At 32.1% G+C, this 12,854-nt stretch overlaps 1 protein-coding gene across 1 annotated transcript in view; it reads right to left on the minus strand.

Annotated features, from left to right (window-relative positions):
* The window catches only part of LOC144844888 (protein FAM149B1-like), a 42,059-nt gene extending 30,634 nt beyond the window's left edge, over positions 1 to 11,425 (minus strand). The window contains exons 1-2 of the mRNA XM_078702000.1: positions 11,296 to 11,425; positions 9,088 to 9,321 (exon numbers count right to left, since the gene is read on the minus strand). Of these exons, the coding sequence (XP_078558126.1) occupies positions 9,088 to 9,134 (47 nt within the window). The 5' untranslated portion in view covers positions 9,135 to 9,321; positions 11,296 to 11,425. The remainder of the gene's footprint in view (positions 1 to 9,087; positions 9,322 to 11,295) is intronic.
* Positions 11,426 to 12,854: the final 1,429 nt, after the last annotated feature.

Genomic DNA, 12,854 nt, shown 5'->3' on the forward strand with positions numbered 1-12,854 from the left:
ATTTATGGAGATGCAAAAACTGAGATTTGGTCAATTTTATAGATAATTTTAATATTTTTTAGTCGTTTTTTGAGCAGTTATATCTTGATAATTAACTCTCACTATGTATTTATATTCATGCAATGGGTATCCTAGTGAGTTAGTGACACACAAGTGAAGTTTCAACGCAAAAGAAATTATTATGCAATAATATGATTGTAACTTACATTGCACTTTTTTTGTTTTTAGTTCCAATATTGTGTGAACTCGACTCAAACCGTAAAAGGCACCTGCATAAATACTATCCCTTTTCTGTTCAACTACATGAGAGGGTTGATAAACAACCTTTTCAAACCAGCTTGATGATTTTTTTTATATAGGAAGATGCGCTGCACCAGCTGAGAATTTGCTAATTTTATAGATAATTTTGATGTTTTATTTGTTTTGAGGAGTACGTAAGCCTACATGATTTCTTAGAAAGTGACTTGCCATAATAATATTTATATTCATGCAATGGATATGCTAGTAGGTTAGTGACACCCGAGTAAATTTTCAACACAAAAAATAAATGATTGTGCAATAACTTATTTATTGTAACTTAAATATTGCATTTTTTGGAAGTTTTTAGTACCAATTTAGGCCAGGAGCTTCCATAAAAACAACCCCTTCTTTCTGTGAAACGCCAGATAAGTAGGCCTGCCATCCCATATTTACTGTTGTTATATTGATAACATGAATGTAACTCTTGTGGAGAGAATTATTGTTGATAATGATATGAACTGGACATATATATACACAATATAAAAACAAATACTTTGTGTACACATGTACCTCATGGTACATGTATTTTTATTTATTTATTTTTTTGTTTCTTTTGGATTTGTGTTTTTTTACAACCCTACATGTTGCCCAATATACAATGTATATAATCCTACTCTTCCCTAGATACATTGTACCAGCATAACTAGTAGTCAATTAGAAAAGTTGTCAATTTCAGGTGCGGCATGGCCAGGGTACAATGGAAATAGCAAATATACTTTAACTATGTAGTAATAATTACTATGTGGAATATCCTTCATATACAGTATGTACATATTACATGGTAGGTAGGTACAATTAAATATTGTGCTGTTGAAATAAAATGTGATCAACAGAGATTCAGCAACATTTGCAGTAAGTATTTTACATTCAGCCAGTTGAAAAATTCAAGATGATGACGTTTTGAAGCTGGTATCATTTCTGTAACAAATAACCAAGAATAGATTATCTAATTTATATCGATTACTTAATATTTTAGTTAAACTGAATATTATTAAATTACAATGAATCTTTTTGGTTTTATATTTAAAAATTAGTTCAGATTTGTGGTAAACCATAAACAGAAATGTTGAAACATTCTCAACTTTACTTACTCTACCACAAACTTTACATTACTAATATTATATAGTGTTTATTGACAATGCAACCTGGTATATAAAACATTTTTAAAGTAATGAATGTTTTTCAGCTATTTCTTGCATTCATTACTATTTTTAACTTTCATTACTAATTTTACTACTATTGTACATAATTACAAAAAAACATAAATCATTTGGCATTTCTCATCTCTACATTAAAAAAGGATCCAAAACTTACCAGAATCAGTGAACATGTTAAGCATGTTTGTGCCTCCGTTCCACTAGACAACCTAGACATAAATTGAAGATAAATTGAATTGAAAAGATACAGTTGAAATGAAATATATTATTTAAAATTAAAATGAAGCATTTATAAATAAAAATAATACCGGGCTGATGTATGAATACTACTAGGCCTGGTCCGAGGATGAATGAATGCATAATACTAAATAAGATAGCCTAGGTACAGTATATAGTAGGGAAAGCCTGCTTACTAGGCCAGACCAAATTAATTATTTCAAACAATAACAGAATTAAACAACAGTAATTATTAATAATATTAATAAATAACAATATATTAATTTTAATGTGTATTTATTGTGTTTGCTCAAAATGTACTAAAATTATGCTATCCTCACCTGTGTCTTTGTATTCCGTTTGTCGCCGTTTTAACTTAATAATAGTCCATTTAGTTATAGTTTAGTAGCAGGCCTAACTGTACTGTGCTGTTGCTGGGCCTACCTAGCCTATGCCATCTTGAGAGTAGCCTAGTATACACCTCCAGACCTAGGCTAGTGTGCTACCTTAAGCCTTTAGGCTAGAGCCTAAAGACGTAGCTAGCTAGGCTAGCCTTTCTGTACGAATATTAATATAGCACACTGGTAACATTCTAAAAATCCCATTTCCTATATGAGCAGGAGAATATTTGAATACAATAGGATGATCATAAGATGCATCATTTCTTCGTTTACAGTAGCATTTGTTCGGTGGGAAAATCAAATTTTCTTCCACGTCTAGTTACTCCATTCATGATTGAATATTTTTGTCCACGTGTGACGTTGCCGTGTGTGTGAGTTTTGGGGATTCCCTCATCTGTAACCAGAGTATGATTGGTGAAATACGATCACGTGGTACAGTTTTTAAGACGTTGCGGATAATTTGAACGTGTAAACGTTCGGCCCGACCAAATCACTCACGCGGTGTATATTAAAATAAAGTACCAAAATAAAACAGTAATTTCTCAAAATTGTCTAACACGATTATGGAGAACTTTTGATATGTTGTTATTTATAAAATTATTATTCTAAATATGTAAAGAAATTGTAGATCCATGACATCGGAACGAGATGAAACGTTAGAATTTACTGCTTATGGCCTATCTCACTTCTGTTAGTATAATGGATGGAATTACTCAAGCAAAGGGAAATTACAAAATCAACAGGGAATACTGCTACACATTTCTAAAATTGTGTAGCAAAAAATATAATACAAAACTATGTTTCTCGACTCAAACATTTTAAGAAATTTAACCAAATTTTTAAATAAAATTTTTTCCTGCATCAATCAAAAAACATAATAATCCCTATAGGTAATATAAACCAAGTCCAAAAGTGATGAACTAATGAGGGCTCACTTTTTGACATCATCTTTATTTTATTTTTTTTAATATCATGAAAGAGGGCTCACTTCTAAAAAGAAAGTAAAGGTAGTTGAAGATGATATTAACAATACTTTGTATAATTTATATTAATGAAATCATTTTTGCTAAGTTTAATTGTGGTTTCTCTGAGGGAAACATGAAATAGTAATAGCGCTGTGCTAAAGTTTGTGCATTGCATCCTAATCAGGCGCGGATTTAGGCGGGGGCTAAAATTTAACTTTTTAAAATAAAATAATGATCATTTTTATTTTTCTGCAACCTGCCGGATCGTTTTTATCATTTATGAAATATTTAGCCGCCCCCCCCCCCCCACCCCCTAATCTATAATGCTGAATCCGCCCCTGCTAATTGGAACCAAACTAAATTCTATATGCTATATAAGTTGTATTTAGCATAATAACAACAGGATATTTCACCTTTGAATTTACAACTGATTCAATATTTGTTCACGTTATTCACACGAGTATTTATTTACTTATGGTTTATATTAAAGCATGTATACACATCACTAAGAGCAACACTTATGGGTTGCCAATGGTGCTTTCTTATGTATACCCCTTCTTACTAATATTTTCAAACAATAGAAATAAGTTAAACTAGCTTGTCACAAATGTTAAGAAAGTGATAATAGAAACAAGTGGACAATAAACAGTTATTGTAAGGTTAGGTCAAAATGGTCAAAACAATAAATGCATCCATTCTGTTTAAATTTCATTACTGTTTCATTACTATACTATTTAATACAGTTACAACTATACTACAATTATATTCTTAATGTGGGGGAATAACCTGTATCGTGCAGCCTGACTGAGCTGAATCGCACACAGGTGTGGATGACGATAACTTTCTTCTCCCCACAAGGGTCCCTTTATGTAGAGTACTGTCACCACGGCGCTCATTCATTTGTTTACGGCAGGGGCTGACTGGATCAATACACCAGGGAAACCCTACTCTTCCTAAAGGTAAACTGGGCAGCCTCTTTAAAGTGCACACAAGCCAGATGTGTAAACTGGACCTCCAGTTTTAAGTCATTATTTGAGAAGAAGTGTTCTACAACCTGAAAAATGGTTCGAGTGCCGATTGTTTGTATCTCCTGGTCTCGATAATACATCTGAAAGGACAGTGTTGACCTAAAAAAAACACCACCTTCTGTTTTTTTAACTTCTACTATCAATACTTTTTACATCATCGTTAGACATAGCACATTTTACTATTTTGTTCCTGTCGTGGGCCGAATAATTTACATTGTGGATAAATTAATTCACCCAAACCTGCACATATTTCTATTCTATGCAATCTTATAATATACTGTATTGTATCATAAAATCATCAGTTATTGTTTCTATGTGTTGTACTTGATACTAAGATAAATTTAGTTCCATATCAACTGTCAAACTGTCTACACCTACTTTATTCAACAATTTGATCCATAAAAAACCCCATTAAAATGTCATTCAATCTTCTGAAAGAGAGTAAAAAAACTGTGTGGAAAGGTCAAATATATTCTGACCTCACTGTTGGTTGCCATAGTGAGTGATGTAATATCTTCTCCCTAGAGATTTAAGTCAAAAATGAAGCTTAATTCAGGTGACACTAACTGTATTGTCAACTGAATAAATCTAATACAATTCAAAATAAATATGAATCCAATAAGCACTAACTTCTACATTCTTCAGTCTAGTCACAGTATAATAAAACTACAGTATAACCTATTAATAATTAAATCTGCCCATTTTTGAAAATTTCAAATAGAATTGTTAGAATTTAGAACAGTATACTTCAGATTTTGATTGACCATTAATGCATTAGTACAGTAACATTTATCTTGTCATGTGTGCCTACTGTACATGCCAACATCTAAACTTTAAAAAGCAAGAACACGTCAACAATTCATTAGTAGTAGTATCGCAAGGTTATTATGGAATTTTGCGTACCACGATGAGTAAACATTATAAAAAGCTGCTGAAAATTATAATAAATTGATTAATTTTACTTATTAATACCAATTGAAAGTTATTATTATTAGTATTACAGTACAGTGTGTTACTTCTAGTAACCAAGATTAACTCTTTTTTTACTAGTTTGAGTGACAAAAAAAAGTGTGATGTGCCCAAATATGGTAGTGATGTGCCCAAATATGGTAGTGATATGACATCATCATGTCCATCAAGCACATCACATTTTTTTGTCACATAAAGTTTGATAGTCTATCCAGTCTTTACTGATACTGTATTTGAAGTTTCCCTGACATAACATCAGGTTTAAAACAATAGGTATTAATAAATTATTAATTATTATTTTCGGCATCTTTTTATGATGTTTACCATTGTTCCACATTCTTGTGAATTAATGAAAAACAAATCAAGGTCTCTAAATTAATTGAACAGGTAGCAAATGCATTCCATGATACATTCTTTCTTTTCAAGACACATTGCACCATGTATTGACTATGTAGTAAACAGCCTACTGTAAAGTACATCTATTAATTTGGATCAATATTTTAAGAGGTCACCCCCTTCAGATTAAACTGTTTCTAATAATAGATTAATTGACAATCATCAACTCATATTCACTTTACTGTCATTGGTTTCTTTACTGTTTTTAATATGTTGATGTTTAAAATAAATCATAATTTGTATTAATTATTTTACAGAATTTCTGTTGCTAATATAGAAAAATAATAATAAACAAACTTTATACTGATTTTAGTTCTTAAATGCATAGACAAAATCCCAAACAATTTACTGTAGTTACAGATAGTAGTTAGCTAGTTAGTTAAAGTACAGTGTATAGTAACTATTAGGTTAGCTACACTTTGAAGATACTACAGAGATGCTACTATCAATCCAAACAAAATGGAGTGATACGATAAGGATTTAATAGCTGAATTTTCTAGCTTTACACAGTACATACAGTACACACAGAAAAACATAAAATATGAATTGAAAACTTCTTGAATTGAAGCTAAACAATGATTATTGTTTTTATAAAATTCTCTAAATCAACCAAAGAAATAATGTTTTTATCACGGTTAGAATTAGTGTCACTTTATGATCATCAATAAAATTAACAATTCAAAACAGGTTAAGAAACCTTTTCTGGAGTTTTATTTAGAATTCAGAATTTATAAAGCGTGGTTCCCACTAGCGACGTAACGTAACGCAACGCTACGACGTATTGACGCAAAGTCCTGTATTGCATAATCACAAGTGGGAACGACGCAACAGTGCTGCAAATATCGCAGGTTTGATTTCACGCAGACGGGGGCAAACACAATTATTGGAAGGGCATTTTCTTACGTTGCGTCGCTAGTGGGAACCACGCTTAAGCTACAGTATTGTGTGAAACTAACACTAAGGCTGTGTTTGGACGTAAAATCAGTTACATGTGTAACTTTACATGTGTAATCACTACAGGTTAATTAGTGTGAAAACTCATCTATGTTGGTGTAAAGTATCAATAATTTAAAACTTTTGATCACAACACATAAATCAGAAAGAATTTTTTACCTCCGCAATTTCGTCTAACAGCTGTAGACTTAGTTAATTCATAAATATCTTTGGTATAATTTTTAATTTTGTTCACTTTCTTTGTTATCACAACTATGGATGTAAATTTCCAAATTAAATGATGAATCATATAAAATTGATTACCATACATGAATAAATATTTTTAAATCTTGCAAATAATAAATATCAATGTCAATAAATAAAATATTATTTTTACTTGGAATAGAATCACCTCTGGAGCTACTTTATTGTAAAGGCCATCTGAACTACTGTACAAGAATATGCTTCCTTGTTACCAAGTTACCAATTCGTAAACATTTACCATACTTAAATATAACCTTCATTCATGAATTATGAATGGAAATTGGCTTCATAGAAACTGTTAACGTGAAAGTCCATAGTATGAACATTAAAAAAAATATCAATATTAATATAAATTACTTATTTGTATTTATAATAACAGTAAAAAAAGTATTGTTAATTTGACCCTGTTGCGTCAGTCAGTGTACAATATGATTTAATTCAATAAATATAGAAATAATAAAATTGTACAGTATTTGTATCATAAAGAAATGTTTCACTATTGGGTTGATTTATAGTAAAGCTGAACTACTGTATTCATGAGTATTATAAGATACATATCTTTAAATTTAAATTTATATAAATTTCCAAAAATTGTTGGACGAATAAATATATACAGTATATTTATTCGTACTCCAATAATTTTTGGAAATTTACTTCGCATTGACACAAAACAGTAAAAATAAATTAAATACAAATGAGTTAAGTTAAATAAAATGACCACCATACAACCTGATTAAAATTGAATAAAAAGATGGCTTGGTTCTCACTTGATCCACCAATTGGTCAAATCACCTGTGACCTGCTTACGTCCTTGTGCCGAGTTCAAGGGAGAACCAAGCATCAGTAAAAACTGGTTATTTTTAATGCTTGTATAACTGTAATGCAGTATTTTTATAACAATTACATCATAAAGAATACTGTACAGTATGCATTAAGGCCAATTTACACAGACAGACGAGCGGTAACGGTAAGTGGAAAACTGCGTATAGTAGAATCTGTATAGATCCTGAGCGGAAAGCGCCCGTCAACTCTGCATTGTGTGTAAAAATGGTTAGGAATAACATAGATTCTATATTTTTTATTACCGTTGTTACCGCTCGTCTGTGTAAATCAGCCTTTATACTGATTAAAGACAATGTCACCATGTAACTAGAGGAGGGAAAGTACCATAGGTAGCAATTCAACAGGAATTTTCTTGTTAAATTCAGTAAATTGATACAGTCAAACAAAATAAAACCTGTATGAAAAAGTTTTTTAAACCCTCCAATGAACAGTAAGCTTTACAATTTTGAAATCTCATGTCAGAAAAATAAACTATTAGTTTTAATCATTAACATAAAGTAACTTATTATTTTATCCAGAGACAATGAGACGCTTGCTGTTCAGAACTTGACCGGTCTAACAACCAGAAATATGTATTAGTATCAAAACATCTGTGGTTATAAGGTCTCATTCAATTATGTTTTTGAATTCAGATCATTTGATAGGGACTTTGAACTTGTGAGGATTACATAAACCAATAAAATCTAGATATAAAAAAAAGTATTCTAGACCAACTGTCTCACTAAAAACTATTTGTAATAATAACAATACATTCAACCAACAAAATGTACAGATTATTATACAGGCAGACGCCAATTGTTTACACTCAAAGAAATGAGTCCACAGATTTCAAACTCCAATTTATTCTGGTCTCTATTAATCATCAGATACTGGTTTTTAAATACAGTTAGACAAAATTATAGCTAAACGCAAAAAACTTTCAAAACAGGCCCTAAACACATCCAAAATATCTGTGTTCAGTTAAGCGGATCCAAATATTATCGGATTTACATCCAACATACAGTTGTGCTCTGCTCTGATAAAATGGTTTCTTCTCTGATTATTTTGAAGTGTATTAATTATTAAAACGTTGTACCATACACATGCAGAACAAGGTACTGTAAACCGATTAAATTCCGATAGAACAAATAAATTGATTAAAGAGATAAAAAAATAGATAAAATATCATAAAGGATGAAAAGAAGATGGTCATTTGAGATGGTCAATGTGGTATACGGTACTGATAAACCTCTGGACACCAGGCCTGAAAATATGTCAGAGAGGGCTAGTCAGTTTTTCTTGAAGAACTGTAGTACAAAATACAGTAGTACAACTAATCAACTTGGATTTATGCAATGCTTATCAGGGACTTTTCGATTTGAGTCGGCATCAACCCATTCTTATTATAGGCGGGAGATCTGAGCATTCGACTACTCGTCCACAGGTAGGGCCTATAGTATGAACGTTTAAGTGAACAGTTGACTCGGTCAGTGAACTTGAAGTTAGGCCAAAAAAAGAAGAAAGGTCACACCAGAAATCATTATTACAACGCTGTGCCAACAATGCTTTCTCCCGCCCTTTTCTCTTCCTTCCCCAACCTCGCAAAAATATATATATAATATATAAATAAACTTACACTTGCATGATTGGAGTCTTGACACTTCTAGTCTTCACATTTGCCATTCCTTCCTTTTCTTTAATTCATGATTGACCCAAGTGTTCAACACTTTTGTAAACATCGCGATGCATGCAGCATTAACAATGATGTTTACCGATAAAATGGCAAGCAGCTGCAAATTTTCAATGTAAATTCCAATTAATTGATGGATAGATATTCTTTGACTCTCTATCCTCGACCGTTAGTATCAAGCTAAAAAATATCGTAAAAAGATACACTTAATTATTTATCATGGCCAGTGTTGCAAAATTTACATCTTTTCATTGAAATGAATTTTAATGTAAAATATAATATCAATGAAATGGATATACAGTACACATTGCAGATGACAATATCAACTTTTTTAAATTTAATTTATTCATCATACAGAGTACTTCCCAATTTTTATAAAATAAGTTTCAATATAAAAGAAAGGGGGACATATTGAGGTATTACAATTTTATTTACAATATTAATTAATAAATAACATTTTAACTTATTAAACCCAACAAGCGCTTTAAGCACTCTGTAGGCAAGATTTCCAAGGTCCTAGAAAGCAAAAATATTGTTGTGCATTTATAAACTTTTAATAAATTACGAATTTATACAGTATTTTATAAATTATGTGACATGTGATCAAAAATTGATATTGTAAAAACTGTAATTTGACATTTTAACAAATGAAATTTGATATACTGTATTGTATCATATTTCACTCTAAACTGGTCAGTATGCGGGCATGAAAACATCAAAACTCCGCCATGACTGCGAGAGGCCAGCAGGGATACAGTCGATAATGTTACGCATCCATTGCAAGAAGACTTTCTTTATAAACGCAAGGATCTTCTTGTGCAATTTTAATTTCTCTATTTAAACAAGACAATTGTAGAAAGATTTGTATTGTAGTTTTTCTCTAGTAGTAGTAGGCCTAGCCTAGCTAGGCCTAGTATATATTATTATTAGGACTAGGGTAGATGTACCAGTCTTCGGCAATGTCCCAAACTTCGGCAGTTTGTATTTATATTAGTTATAATTATTTAAATAATTAATATTTTTTGTTTATCTTAACGTATAATATACTTTATTTATAGGTGGTAAATATAAACCACCGATCGTTTACTAGACACCAGTGAAACATGTCTGCCAGTAGCCATAAAAACTGAAACCTGAAAACCGGAAGTGACATTTCAGCAAAATAGACCAATGAGCTAACACGTGACTGTTCCATTTAAAGTTCCAGGGCATGAAAAATTACACACGAGGGACACGTCTGGGATTGAAATAGGCTCCTACTGTAGTGTAGCAACATTCCAGAATATTCCATTTTCAAACCAATGAAAAAATATAGGGTTTATGAGGGGTGTTAAGATGTTTGGTTGATAATTAATGATATGTGCCAGACTTCGGCACCTAACGGAAATAACTAATTAAATTAAATTGTTTGCAATGTTGTTTATTAATTTTTTTTCAAAATATAATTGTTGGTAAAATAAAGTTAATATTGCTGTTTTTTGACTCATTTATTTCACATCTGGCCATGGCTAGGCCTAGCCTAGCTAGGCCTGCTATTTCATCGACGATCGATTGCGCAATCGCTCGCGCGTAATTCCAGGGCTTGCTTGGGCAGCGTATGCCGAAGATTGGCACACACATGCCGAGGTTTGGTACATAAATAAAAAACACATTTTTTATTATTGTTTGTTAATTATAAATATTTATTTGATAATTTACACTGTATTTACTACTTATATAAATACTAAAAACTCTACCAAAAAATATTTTGTGATGCTTTTAAAAAATACACGTAAATAACGAATTTCCCTGTAACCTGCCGAAGTCTGGTACATCTACCCTAGTACTAGCCTAGGCCTACAAGTTTACAGTAATTAAGTAAGTAGATAGGCCTAAATTCTCCCTGGCTAGGCCTATCTATATGTCTAGAACAACCGCATCAGGTAGGCCTAGCCATATAACAAGAAGAAATTATAGGGCTAGGCTAGGCCCTAGGCATTGTAGCTGGTCCTAGGCCTAGTAGGCCTCTAGGCCTAGTCTTAGTATTTATAGTAGTAAGCTGTCAAGTCAGTCAGACTTTTCCCCCAGCTCTGCTGGCCTCTAGGCTAGGCTAGCTTTCCACTTATTCTAGGCTATGCTTAGACAAAAAGATGATGAAATGATATTTCAACTTACCACCCCAGTAATATCTATGTAATCGGATTACACAAATACTAGGCCATTGGTTATAATACTATTTTTTGTTAACAATCACAGAATATTTAGCCCTGGTTACGACGAGCGAAAAACGTCGCTCAATTCTTCTATAGACATGTCAACAAAAAGGTCACATTCCCACGATGCGCGTTGTTGGTTGACCTGGTGATGGTTGACACTTTCAAAATCTCATTCATTAATTTTTCGTCGTAAAAAAGATTGTCTTTTTCATTTGTGACGTTTGTAAAAAGACACAAAACTGGTCCACTATAAATTTAAAACATGACATATTAAACTTTTTTTTGTATTTACTGTATAATAATATTGAATAAACCATAAAGAAACGGAATATTCTAATACTAATAGAGGGCGGTAGGATTATTTTTTAATCAAAAGGTACTTCTGACATCAGAGTCTAACTCCAAAAAGTTTAGTTTCTGCTGCCCACCGCATTTAAAAAACGAATTGAAAAAAAAAAGGTGGGCGGGGAGGGGGAGGGGTCTGATAGGAAGAAAAATAATAGGAACTATTTACTTAGACATACACATGGTTCTGCTTTTACACCCGGACAATAATTCAGATTCTAAAAGTGAATGGAAATTTATTCACGTATAATAATAGAATATAGATTTAATAGACTATGAAAAACCAAACATTTTCCTCCTGAACGGTATACCTCCATGCTCCTTCATATGTCTTTGAGCGTGGATATTTTATTTATTAGCTCTGATCTTAAAAAAACGTCAGACTCATACTAGTTTAGGTTTTTAGGATAATTTTGTGGGAGACTAACCGAGTATCACGCTACACAGGTCTTACCCTATAGATAACTCAACTACTTTACTATAATTCTTCTTTTGAATTCGTTAATAGAATCGAATAATAAAAAGTCATTCATTCATTAAGATACAAAAGTACCGGTTAATTGTATGCTCTCACCTGCTTTGTCTAACACGGACAATGTAATGCCGACAATCTAACCTATGAGAGTTTGAATCAGGTGGACATTCTAGGGACAACCTGGAATTAAAGAAACACATTCCCCACCACCACCACCACACATAACACGTAAAATAAAGATTCTCATTATTAGAAAACATGAGCATTACCTAAGTGTGCGCCTGTCAGTAGTTTACTTTATGGTGATAGGCCGAACTATGGGTTCTGCCTCTGTATCCAAACGCATTAATATTTTCTTTTTTTAGTGTTTGTTTTTCCTGTTGTTATAGGATTGAATTTACGGAGTTGCTTGGCAATAGGTAACGTTTTAAAGATAGAAACCTGACAGAACTCTGTTTTCTAATACATTCGACATGTTTTGTGCATGGTATGTCTGGTGGTGCGTGAGGGGTTTGAAACAACGCGATTAATGTTTCTATTATGTTCACAAGTATAGATTTGGACTAAATTTACAGCAACGCTTTAAATGGAAAAATAAATGAAGATCAAAGTAACAAACGACGTATACAACAACTAATCATTTGGATTAGAAATGATCTTTACTTGTATTTCAAAGTCTATAACAAGAGAGACTTTGT

Source organism: Antedon bifida, chromosome 6 (assembly GCF_963402885.1).
Source record: "Antedon bifida chromosome 6, ecAntBifi1.1, whole genome shotgun sequence".
NCBI lineage: Eukaryota > Metazoa > Echinodermata > Crinoidea > Comatulida > Antedonidae > Antedon > Antedon bifida.